We start from the raw sequence: 12,352 nt of genomic DNA, 5'->3' as shown, positions 1-12,352 counted from the left end.
AGTTTTGTTTATGGGTTTGAATATGGTAGCTCAAAGTTGTTTTTGAGAGATAGAGATACAAAGAGATAACATAAAGGTGATAAAAGCTCTGAATTCTACAAATACTTATGTTGGATTTTTTATAACAATTATTGTAACTTTATGAATTATAAAGTCCTTTTGCATAGATTTAGGTTTTCAAATTCGTAGTAACACACATTAGGGGTGTGCATGGGTCAGGTGAAATCGGGTTTGATGTGACCAAGACTTGACCCGAAATATATACCGGGCCTATTTATTAGACCCGAACCCGACCCTAGACCCGATGAAACCTATATACTTTCGAGCCACGAATTATACCAGGTAAAAACTGGGTCGTTAACATTACATTGCCTTGATACCTTCTTATAAGCTAGCATGTGAAAATATCCAAATTTCTAATACTCTAACCATTATTTGACATGGTAAAATTTACTTAAAAAATATAACAAGAACCAACTCTTTTCTAAAATTAAAGCATAATCATAATCAATACTAATATTGTCTAATAACACCAAATATTTAAATCAATACAAATACCACAATATTATGCATTAATTAGGCTAAAATCTTATGCATTTTAAATATAAAACATTAACTTATAGTCTTATAATAACTAATAACACAAAATATTTAGGTTTACAATACTTAAATTCCACATAAGAATAGCCATCATCCATTACTAATAACAAAAAATATTAGTTGTGTATGATAACCGGGCCACCGAGCCGATTTTGGGTGACCCGAGCTAGCCATGGCCCGAACCCGACCCAAAATAATGATCGAGTCTATTTTTGAGACCCTTATCCAGCCCTAGACCCGGTAAAATCACACCAAATTAGCCTCTAAAGTGTTTAGGACCGGGTTGGGTCTTCAGGTCGGGTCGGGCCATGCACACCCCTACCATATACTTGCTAGTTGCTATTGGGTGTTACATAATCCATTCGTAGTACTAAGTTATTTTGGAAGAGACTCTTATAGAAATTTGTAATATGATTTATTTAGACGTCTTAAACCTTTTTTTCTTAATATAACTATATTTTATTTTTAAAAAATGTATAATTTTTGTATACTTTTTTTTGTGTGTTTACATATGAAAGAAAAGAAAAAGAAATAAAAAGAAAAAGAGAAAAATAAAAAATTAAGTTAATTGGCTTAATTTCTATCTAGATATATAAAATGATGAAGTTCATTCTGATACTGAAGTCACTTTACTCACTTTTCTATATCCAAGACAGTAATTTTAGCTATAAAATTAACTACATGACTAACTGTTTTTTGAATTATGATGGTATAAATTTTTCGATTCTAACTTATAATTTTTAATTTTTGGGTTAATTACTAAAAATATCTCCGAAATTTTTAAACGCGGACAAAAATATATCCGAATTTTACTCTCGACAAAAATATTTTTAAATAATTTAAAAAACAACAACAATACCAAATACCAAATAGTAAATATATATTTTTAAAAAATGTCTTAGAGATTGAATTTTGATGTAATTTTTTACAAGAATAATTAAAAAAATGAGATATTATTATTATTAAAATTTGGTATTTTTTCTAAGTATATATTTTTTGTGATTTTTTAAAAGTATTATTATTTGTTAACAAAAAAATTACAAAAAATATATACTCAACGAAAAATTACCAAATTTTAAGGATAATAATATCTCATTTTTATAATCATACTTGAAAAAAATTATATCAAAATTCAATCTCTAATATATTTTTTGAGAAATACATATTTAATGTTAGATAATCTTACAAAAAGACTAACATTAAATATATATTTCTTAAAAAATACATTAACAATTGATGCAATTTTTTGTAGGTACAATTAGCAAAATAAAATATTATTATTCTTAAAATTTGGTGATTTTTTGTTAAGAATATATTGTTTTGTGATTTTTTAAAAGTATTATTGATTGTTAACAAAAAAAAATTATAAAAAATATATAATTAATAAAAAATTATCAATTTTTATGTATAATAATATCTTTTTTTATAATCATACTTGTAAAATTTTTTATCAAAATTCAATTTTTAAGATATTTTTTAAAAATATATATTTAATGTTGGATATTATTATATTTTTAAATTATTTGAAAATATTTTTATCGATAGTAAAATTTAAATGTATTTTTGTTAGCGTTTAAATAATTCAAAAATAGTTTTAGCGATTAACCAATAAATTTTTTTACTAGGTATTTTTTGAGAATAATATGCTTCCTTAATTTATAATAAAAGAATATTGTACTTGAATAAACAAAAATATTGTATTTTATAATGAGTTAATCGGTGTAGTTATTTTCTTGTTATGATGTGGCAGTGCAGGTTAAGGAGCGGCGCACCCTTCGCACATTCTAGAGATTTGACCGTTTCAGCGCATCACCCAAAACCCTAGTTGCCTCTCAACCCCTCTTTATAAAGCATCCTCCTATTCCTCCTATTTCCCTTACGCCTCGTCTAAAATCTAAATCTAACATCTAGTCTAGGGTTTTTACATCTACTTCCAAGCTTCAAAGATCGGATCTTTATTCTATTCATTCTTCGTCACCGTCTTCAATTTTATTTTACAATCAATCAAACTCATGTATTTGGGACCGTGACGATTATTGTGATTAGGTCTCGTTCGTCGTAATTGGCCTTATCGGCCTTGCCGACCATTCTGCTATATCACCACCCATATTCTGAGTCCCTTTTTTCTGCAACCATTTCCTTATTTTTCTTTAATTTTCGATTTTTTGTTGCAAAGGCTCGTGCTTTTTCAATTGGCCAATGATTAAAATTACAAAAAAGACAAGCATATGTCTGAAGTAATTCGTGTGGATCAATCTAATCTTCTCTATGAGGCCGATCAAATTCCAGAATTTAGCTGAAAATTTTAAGTTTTTGTACTTTATTTCTTCCATTATGTCTTGTTTTTGCTGCATAGACTTAAATGCGTGATTTTACTTTTTCCCTCAGATACCCAAATGCTTTTCTTGCCAGTGATGAAGGTTTATAATAAATGGGTAATGTATGATATTCCATGATTTCAATATAACTGCTGCTTTCCTTCTGAGGCCTGTGTTTTTTATAATTAGGAAGTCATTGCTCTTGTTTGTTTGCGATTTTCTTTTCACATGTTTTGTTGATGTTATTCTGCAATGTTCGGTTGAATAACCCAAAATGTATTGATCTGTGCGATGGTTTTCATAAGGGGGTCATATGATGATTAGAAATGCATAGTTCAGATGATTTTTCTGTGATTAATTTCTTGTTTTAGTCTTTCGCTCCTATCTGATGACTCCTCATGTTATTTCATCGCACTTCCTTATCTGTTCTAGTTTCTCATGTTTCCATTTTAGATTAACAAGTTATTAAAATCACATCAATTGTCCTGAAGTTGTATTTTTTTGTTGCTGATTATAATTTTGGAATGAAATGTATATGGGACTTTACGTCTGCCCCTTTAGCAGTGTTTCTGATTGCTTTAGGGATGAACATGTCCCTAACATTTAATTTACCATCCAATCACTTTGTCAGTTTGTTTTCCTTTCATATCTCGCTGATCATTATAGGATGGAATATTTTAAATTTTACTAACTCATTAACTGTTTAAGTATGTTTTCCCATGTTGGATAGGTTTTATTGTTCTAAGTCTTAGTGGCATGCATTTATTGTATTTGAGTAGTTTCTGTCGATGATGATATCCTGTAAGGCTTGTTTCTCAAAACATTCGCAGTGGCCGCCCAAGAGCTTTCGCCTTCGCCAGGCTCGAGAGCTAATGCTGTTTATATCCTTCCTTGGATGTCTGAGCTTTCAAAACTAATATTTCAACTACTTTCTAGTTTATTTGTACATATAATGTTGCTTGAGTACAATGTGTGTGGCTTATTGCTACCTTGAGTTTTTTATCTGCTTTAATATTTACTTGGATGTTTAAGATTTTGTTTATTCGAACTTCTCGTTGATTCTGGTTTTGATTTGTCTTGTTCTATATTTTGTTAGATGGTTTAGTGCGCTCAAGTTTAAATGGCCAATGATGATAAATCCAAAGGCTTGTTTCTCTAAACATTCGCAGTGGCCGCCTAAGAGCTTTCGCCTTCGCCAGGCTTGAGAGCTTGTGCTGCTTTAATCCTTCCTTGGATGTCTGAGGTCACTTAATTTGCCAAAATTTGTCATTAATATAGTTTTTGCTGGTTTTTTGGTTAATGTTACGGTTTCTAGTAAAATGTTTGTTTTCAGGATTATTTTGTTGAAGAAAACACTTACTTCGGTGCGGTAGCCTATGGTTGGAGCTTTAGTAATGAAAATAATACATAAGAGGGTACATTGAAATCAAGAGGATTGACATTAGGCTATGTTTGGGGCCTGTTGCCGCGTTTTACATTTTAAAAAAGGAAAAAATGGGACCTTATCGATCGGGCAAAAATCCCTTTAAATCTGAACCACCAATCACATTAACATCTTCCACGTGAAGGGAAAATAGAAAGATTATTTTGAAGAAGTTTATGGTTAAAGGGTGGAACTGATTAAGCTAAATAGCCAATGGCAATAATACACAATTAATATGAAGGGATTTTAATCAGAGTTTGAGGCTTTGAGCATGAAATTAGCCTCTCTTCCAAGATACGTGCCTCCAACTCCGAACTCCACTGAACATGCCGAGTATCTACAAAAATAAGCAGAATGTCTTCATTTTTTGTTAATTTGTATTGGTTACTAAATATTTTTGACATTTTTGAATCGCCAATTTTAAAAATTGGAATTGAATTAGAAAAGAGGTCAAAAATTGGTTGGTTGAATTGAAGAGTAATCTGACCGGTTTTCCAAAAATTTTCAAAATGAAAAATTTTCAGACGAAAAATTGTATGACAACTCTGATGCGAAAAATTTTCCTTTTTAGTGTCCCAAAAAAGGAAATCTCAAGGCGACTATGAAATCTCAGGATCTTGAAACTGGAAGCTCAAGCTGCTATTTTCTCCTTTTTCAAGCGCATGTAGTCCCTTTCCTATACAATCGCCCCATTCCATTCTGCTCTCTTGCAGTGGACAAAGGAGGCGGTGGCAAACATGTGCGGATAAGACTTATAAGTGGTTATAAGGTGCAAAGGGGAGAGGTGCTCTAGAATCGAAAGGGAGTTAAAGAGGGAGAAGGAAGGAGACTAAATTGAAAGAGGTTTGCTGCCATAAAGGAAGATGTGATTTTTAGTTTCGATTCCTTTTTCTAGAGGATTAAATGAGGGCACAGATTTGGTGCACCAATGTGTTGAAAAATCTGTATGTAAATTTTTTTTCTTTGGGTCTATTCGGTTATAATTTTTAAGAATGGGGTGTTTTCTTAATTTTCTTTATCTATTCGGTTAACCTCCTTACCTCCATTTTTGTCTCTTAATTTTTCTGGATCTAAAGTCTGAAATCGCAAAATCGGAGTGTCGCTATGTGGCATGTGGCTGGTAGTAGTGTAAGGTGGCTCAACCACTATCTCTGGTATTTTTGTCCTAGTTTGATGCTAGCTTTGGTGCCTTTGGCTAAAGTTTTGCATCCTTAAAGCTTCTTCGTAATAAAATTGATTAGAATATCAAATTGATTTGAAGCTTATCAGCAAGGCTTATAAATTGAAGTTCCTGAAGAAAACATTTCCTCTGAAGGTTATGCCTCTGTTCCGAACAAAAGAAAACACCAAGTCCGCAAGGCATAAGTCGTAACTGATTTCATGGGGTAACGGTCAGATATCACAATGGAAAACCGCTGAATCCCAGCAAAATAATGTCATAATGAGTACTTAATGTCGGAAAAACGGCATCCCAAAAGGCAAAGACTAAAAAGGGGAGGTCAACACCAAGTAAATATACGAAACTCTCTTATAACTGATTTTAGCATCGGAGTGTCTTGCAAGTTGTTTTTTCGGTCTGCACTTGACGAAATTGAGATTTTCAGTCTCCACCTCTCCAGATTGTGACCTCACTTCGAGCACGAACAGCCTCCATCCATTATATTAATTCTACCCTAAACACGCACAACATTTAATCTTATCCAACCTCCAAACATCCCAATATAAAACATTCATAGTACTGGTAGAGTAAACTTTGTGCAAAGAGAAAAAAATTTTGAAACTCTAGCTCAGTTCTTATTAGATTGGTATTACATTTTTCTAGTTGTAATCTACTCTTAAAAATGGAGGATAAACATGTTATCTTATAAAAATGTGACTTTTTTGTCCTTGCTTGTGATTCTGCTGAGAGGTGTTCGAATTACTGATTCAACTGATGTCTCACAAGAAAGATTTGCAAAGATTACACCAAATATTAGCATGTCAAAGGAATCTGAGCCACATGATGCTCTAGTTGTCGGAAGAAATAAAGATCTAGTCACACTTTACATTTCAAATGGATCTGCCAATGTTAATTCTTCTCTATGAAGCACAGACTGTGTCTGCGTGTCAGACACATTTCGGACACGACACTCGCCGATACTCGACACGTGTGTCTGTTGTGTTTAAATCGTGTCTCATTAAAAAATAAAAAATTCTTCTCTGTACACACTTAGACACACTTAAATACCATCACGTGTCAGTGTGTCCGGTTTTATTTTTAATATATATTTTTAAAATAAATTTAGATATAGTATATATTATTATTTATTAAAACAAAAAATATTTTAAATACTTAATATAATTAAAATAAAACATTAAAAATAATTTAAAAAATTAATTTATATTTTAATATCAATAAAATATTAAAATATCATTATGATTTATCTAAATAATACTTTATACTTTATATGTATATGTGTCCCCGTCTCATGTAAGATTTTAAAATTCATATGTCGATGTGTTTCGTATTGTATTGTATCCGGTGTCTGCGTTAGTGTCCGTCCATCATAGATTCTTCTTCTTCCTTGGCCACGGTTGAAATTCCAGTTTCTCTACGCTTCCCGTGTGGTCTGGATGACACTTCACTAGTGAATACTGTATCTAATAATTCACCTAGTTTAGTGACGGTTCCAAAGAACATCTTTGTGCACAAGAATAATATATTCTAGGAGCTTTTTTTTCAATAAAGAAAGTATATTTTGATCTTTCATGGACCAAGATTTTTTATAAATCGTGGCCATTGAAAATTTGAACTAATGACTAAGATTTAAATTTTTTATTAATTATATAATAATTATATTTATATTCAAATATTATAAAATATAATCTTATTTTAAAATTTTACTTTTGTCCCTTTTTATTTTTGTTCTAATATCTTCTATCATTTTAAAATTTTTCTTCATTTAGCATCTTTTTTACTATCTTTCACCCTTCCTTAACTACTAACCACCACTTTCTATTCTCTTTTTCTTTTCTCCATCCATCTATTGATCATGTCCAAAGTCCACAATCTTCTAAAGCACAGTGCTTCCAATCCCAAACTTTGTCTTCTTCTCGGCCTTGCCTCACCACTGCCATTCTTCTTCTCACCGTATAAGGCAGAGTAGGGAGATAGACATAAGGGAAAGAAGCCGAGTCTGTAGCCTTAAATGAAACCATATGTGCATTTTGTTAATATTGAAAGTATGAGGAGTGTATGAAATTAATCTCACATTAAAGAAAACAAGGAAGCGTGAAAAGTTTATAAGCCGAAAGACTCTTTAATTAATAATCTTAAGGTTTTAAGTTAGATATGGTGTTTTTTTATGTTATGTTATACGTAATATTGGTTCAAGAGTTCCAAGGTCATCAGCTCGTGGGGCTGCATACTCCAGATCTTATAGGTTAAACATGACTCCTAGAGAATTACAAAAATACGAAGTTCTCTTTTCTCCTTTCGTTCTCTTCTTTTTGATTTTGACTTGGTTGGCAGGGTCAGGGCCTTTCTCGCTGGGCGAGCGCATCCGATTGATTCTAAAGTCCTTTCCTAAACCACTTCCCGTTCAGTTGCTGAAAGATAGAGAGAACCTTTCTAAATGAGATTGAGTTCCACGAATATGCAAGCTAGAAAGATGCTATTTGCTGCTATTCCATCTATTTGTGCATTTAGTTCAAAGAAGATCTCAATCTATAATGAAGAAATGATAGTAGCTCGTTGTTTTATAGGCTTCATCATATTCAGTCGGAAGAGTTTAGGTAAGACTTTCAAAGTGACTCTCGACGGGAGAATCCAGGCTATTCAGGAAGAATCGCAGCAATTCCCCCATCCTAACGAAGTAGTTCCTCCGGAATCTAATGAACAACAACGATTACTTAGGATCAGTTTGCGAATTTGTGGGACCGTAGTAGAATCATTACCAATGGCACGCTGTGCGCCTAAGTGCGAAAAGACAGTGCAAGCTTTGTTATGCCGAAACCTAAATGTTAAGTCAGCAACACTTCCAAATGCCACTTCCTCCCGTCGCATCCGTCTTCAGGACGATCTAGGCACAAAGTTTAACTTATTAGTTAGGAGGAAATTTTGCCCCCAGTGTATCTCGAAAGCAGAAAAAATAGAACTCATTCGAGAGAGCTTGGTGGTCTTAAGAATAAATAAGACGAATAGAATCTAATTCATGTTCATGCTAACAGAAGAGCGGATCCAATACAATGTCAATATTTGCTCCTTCGACAAAGAGTTCTTCTATGCCTTTCTATTTGTTTTATTGAGTTGCATTGAACTAAGAAAAAGACTTAATGGACGAAGAAGAATATTAGACCCAAAATTTGCAATTCCAAATGCTTAATTACAGATACAAGTGATAGAGTGCCATGAAAGAATGGTCATATTTTAAAATAGTTTACTGAAAATTTATAGTACTGGAACCTTCACCACCCATTCTTTCATAATTAGTAATAATAATATGAAAAGGAGAAAAAATTAGTTATAATATTATAATGTTGGTTGCACAACAGTAAATAGTGTGTTGGTTGCTATCGTTATGGAGAAAGATAAGGATACAGTAAATGGTGTGATAGTTGCTACCATTATAGAGAAAAACAAGAGGAAGAAGATGATAGTATCCTGTCTCTATAAACAAACGTAACCTAATTTACTATCTTTTATATATATATATATATATATATATATATATATATATATATATATATATATTTTTTTTTCATTTGGACCATCAAGGTCCCCAATATATCTTTCCCTACCTAAGACAACCAACCTTGAAATATTAAATAGGTTGTATTCGAATTACTCATCTCTTCCATGTATGTTAACAATGGCATTCGTACGACATATATTCAATTATATATTTCATTGTTTAATTTATACAATTCAATATGATCTTATTTTTGACATTTAGAGTTTCAAATATAGTACACAAAGCACTTTCGAATATGTTCCCTTATATTCGAATATATGAGAAGTTATAATGTGTACTATAAATTAAAGAATTAAAAAATGTTTAATGTTTAAGGAGAAGAGAGAAGAGGATGTTCCATTCCAACTTAAGGGAAATTTCAATGATTTTCTATTTCATAAGTAGGGCTGATTTTGCAATTTTGGAATTTCAGCTTGTTCCGTGTGTTCATGGAATGATAGGGAAGTAGAGCCCCATATTGGCTTGTTGACAATCATGACTCGGTTTCTCAAATAAGTTAAAATCTTGACTAGTTAATTAGCATTGGATTTCAACTTGTACCACTTACTCTTGCAGTGTGAATTGCAGAATAACAACAGAAATGAAAAACACAAAAAAATATTTTAGAAAAGTTTGTCAATTACTCGTTTCTTTCCTTCTCCAACTAATAGGATACATAGGAATACATAAATAAGAATTGATGTACTGAAGAATACATAGGATACAAAAATTACAAAATTCACAATATCCTTTCAGTTAAAGTGGGCATCATTGAGAAGAAACTAGAGTAGTTGTGTCCTGCTTGGTTTCAACGGGACATGTATCCTCCGAAACAGTGCCGGCTATTCTATTTGGAGGCCAGTATCGGAACACTGATCTTCCGATGATATTCTTGGCTGGCAACGGACCCCTAACAAAACCAAATCACACCAACATTTAAGGAACAAGAAAGGAAATAACAATAGTCACTAGCCAGATAGTATGCATATGCATTATTCTGATTTGTGAACATTACCACACATGGGAATCATAGCTATTATTGCGGTTGTCCCCCATCACAAAGACGTAGTTTTCCGGAACACGCTGCAAGAACAATATCATCAGTTAATGAAATGCAAGGTCAATTAACAGTAGTCAATGATAGAAATTAGTTAAGCCGGAAACAAATATGCCGCCTTCTGCATAAGGATGCCAACCACTCTCTTATATTCCAAAGATGATGCAGTGATTAGTCCCCAGTACTCTTAGCATACCACATTGCACAAAGGGATAGAAGGAGTCTCAGAGAACCGAGTTTTAATGCAGAAGGGGGAACTTACAGTGGGCTTCATCTCATAAGAAGGTGGTTCAAGGATGAACTTTTCACTCCTCTCAACCCCGTTAACTATGAGATGACCTTTGCGAACCTGCAATGATTCAGTTGTTAGCCTTTAAGAGACCAAGAATATGATTCAAAAAAAAAAAAAGACAAGTTCTCAAGCCTAGGTTGTAACTGAATACTAACTGCAAGATCCTACAGTCGTCAAGAAACATTAAGGCTATTGATGGAAATACACGTAGAGAACACAGTATACATAGTAAGCTAAATAGGTTGTTTGGTCACAAAGTAGAACACTGCAAGATATACCAGATATTGAACAAACAATGAAAGACCATCATTAAGCAATGGGAGTGTCAATCTCAAAAATCTACCTCCACAATATCACCTCCCTTTGCAATAATCCGTTTTATGAAAACATCATCATCAGTATATCCAACTTCTTGAAGGACCGGAGGACTTTTGAATATCACTATGTCATTTGCACATGGCTTTCTAAAGTAGTATGAAACCTGAAAAAAAGGAAGATGTTTACATAGAGTAACTTCAACACATTACATCTGTCAAAATCTATTGAAGATAGCCTATATATATATGATATTGTTCCAACTTTTGAGACCATCAGCTTAACATTCACTTTTTGTTTTTTTTGTTTTTTTGTTTTTTTTTTGGGGGGGGGGGGGGGGGGGGGGGTGTTACAATTTCTTATTGCAGTTGTCAACTTAACATAATCTCATTGCAAAAATTATAGTAAACACCTCAGCAAAAATTATTCTGCTTCAACAGAAAATCAATCAAGTTACCAGCATATTAAATTTTATTGATTAATGCATATTGCATCGTGAACTTCTATAAACAAAAACATGTTTACACCATAAATTTCCAAAATTAGTATGTAAGATGACTAAGCTTCCATGTTACCTGTGCCTGCCAGGCTCCCTATATGCTATAAGGCACTAAATTCCAACTAGGTAACTGGTGATAAATTACAGAATGAAAGAGGAAAACTTAACTTAAAGCCGTTGTTTTGTAAAGTTTTCTTGTCAATAATTATAGTTGGGGCAGTTAAAATGCAAAGCTTATTACAAGTTCAAGCACATCATTGTGAAACTCCTAAAATATAGCAACGAAGTTACTACCTTTTCAGCAACAATTCGATCTCCAACATCAAAGGTAGGATACATTGACAGCGAAGGAATGTACCTCGGCTCAGCCACGAACGCACGAAACGCAAGCGATATAGCCAGAGCCGCGAACACCGTCTTTGCGTCATCGGAATTGAAATTCAACCATTCTGGCAAGGGCCCCGAAGACCCTTCTTTCTTCTTAACTTCTCTCTTATCCCCACCATCGCCATCGTCGTCGCCGCCGCCGCCACCTCCGCCGTCGGAGTCCAAAACCACCTTAACCTCTTCCCCAGGATCCTTCAAGACTTTGCAGTGTATCCTCCGGGACGGGATTCTATGGTTCTGTACCCTAGAGAGAAGAGAGAGAGTGGCTTTGAAGTGGTGCGAGAAGTGGCAGTGACACTCTGTTCGTGAAGTTAAACTGAAATTTAGGGTTCCGATGGATTTGAAGAGGTGGGCATGCTCCAAGTTAGGGTTTTGAAGCGATGGCAGTGACGGGAAGATAGACAGAGAAGGCATATCTTCAGTCTTCGTTTGTTGCTCAGTCTGTTACACTCTGTTGCTGCCAACAAATAAAATCTGTTCTTCAGTTTTTGGTGCTCTTTATCTTCTTCACTTCACTTCGTAGGGGGTTTAGACTTTAGTATTGAACTATTCATATATGCCAAGTGTTATACTAGCTTTTACATAGGCTGTCTCATTTTTTTTTTTAGCTTTTGCCAATGCAATTTCAAATAGGATTCCGCTACGATTTCAGATCTAGCGCTGTAATACCATGTTATGATACTGCTCATTTCAAAAATTTCAATTGATTAAAAAATGTAACATTAATGATTATATCTCTAATATTCTAT

At 33.4% G+C, this 12,352-nt stretch overlaps 2 protein-coding genes, 1 long non-coding RNA gene and 5 other non-coding genes across 8 annotated transcripts; 7 read left to right on the top strand and 1 right to left on the bottom strand.

Annotated features, from left to right (window-relative positions):
• The first annotated feature begins 2,493 nt into the window (after nt 1-2,493).
• Nucleotides 2,494-5,386, top strand: LOC130969049 (uncharacterized). Its single transcript, XR_009081769.1, has 2 exons — nt 2,494-3,035; nt 4,015-5,386. It is a non-coding gene; the product is annotated as an uncharacterized LOC130969049 (long non-coding RNA).
• On the top strand, nt 2,622-2,719 carry LOC130972359 (small nucleolar RNA Z43). The gene has a single exon (XR_009083542.1). It is a non-coding gene; the product is annotated as a small nucleolar RNA Z43 (small nucleolar RNA).
• LOC130972356 (small nucleolar RNA snR60/Z15/Z230/Z193/J17) lies at nt 3,223-3,315 on the top strand. Its single transcript, XR_009083540.1, has one exon. It is a non-coding gene; the product is annotated as a small nucleolar RNA snR60/Z15/Z230/Z193/J17 (small nucleolar RNA).
• Nucleotides 3,492-3,596, top strand: LOC130972368 (small nucleolar RNA snoR99). The gene has a single exon (XR_009083551.1). It is a non-coding gene; the product is annotated as a small nucleolar RNA snoR99 (small nucleolar RNA).
• On the top strand, nt 3,702-3,825 carry LOC130971978 (small nucleolar RNA SNORD14). The gene has a single exon (XR_009083185.1). It is a non-coding gene; the product is annotated as a small nucleolar RNA SNORD14 (small nucleolar RNA).
• On the top strand, nt 4,041-4,164 carry LOC130971862 (small nucleolar RNA SNORD14). The gene has a single exon (XR_009083067.1). It is a non-coding gene; the product is annotated as a small nucleolar RNA SNORD14 (small nucleolar RNA).
• Nucleotides 5,387-7,767: 2,381 nt separating the features above from the next.
• On the top strand, nt 7,768-8,571 carry LOC130969704 (ATP synthase protein MI25). The gene has a single exon (XM_057895557.1). The coding sequence runs from the start codon at nt 7,956-7,958 to the stop codon at nt 8,529-8,531; it is 576 nt and encodes a 191-aa protein (XP_057751540.1). The 5' UTR covers nt 7,768-7,955; the 3' UTR covers nt 8,532-8,571.
• A 1,084-nt stretch (nt 8,572-9,655) lies between these two features.
• Nucleotides 9,656-12,139, bottom strand: LOC130967490 (chloroplast processing peptidase-like). The gene is made up of 5 exons (XM_057892369.1): nt 11,511-12,139; nt 10,746-10,883; nt 10,373-10,459; nt 10,069-10,136; nt 9,656-9,963 (listed from the first exon to the last, which is right to left on the bottom strand). The coding sequence occupies exons 1-5, from the start codon at nt 12,015-12,017 to the stop codon at nt 9,822-9,824; spliced, it is 942 nt and encodes a 313-aa protein (XP_057748352.1). The 5' UTR covers nt 12,018-12,139; the 3' UTR covers nt 9,656-9,821.
• Between the last annotated feature and the right edge of the window lie 213 nt (nt 12,140-12,352).

The sequence above is a fragment of the Arachis stenosperma genome, chromosome 3 (genome assembly GCF_014773155.1).
Source record: "Arachis stenosperma cultivar V10309 chromosome 3, arast.V10309.gnm1.PFL2, whole genome shotgun sequence".
NCBI lineage: Eukaryota > Viridiplantae > Streptophyta > Magnoliopsida > Fabales > Fabaceae > Arachis > Arachis stenosperma.
The sequence above is the reverse complement of the archived record's forward strand: the minus strand, read 5'-3'. Positions and strand labels throughout refer to the sequence as shown.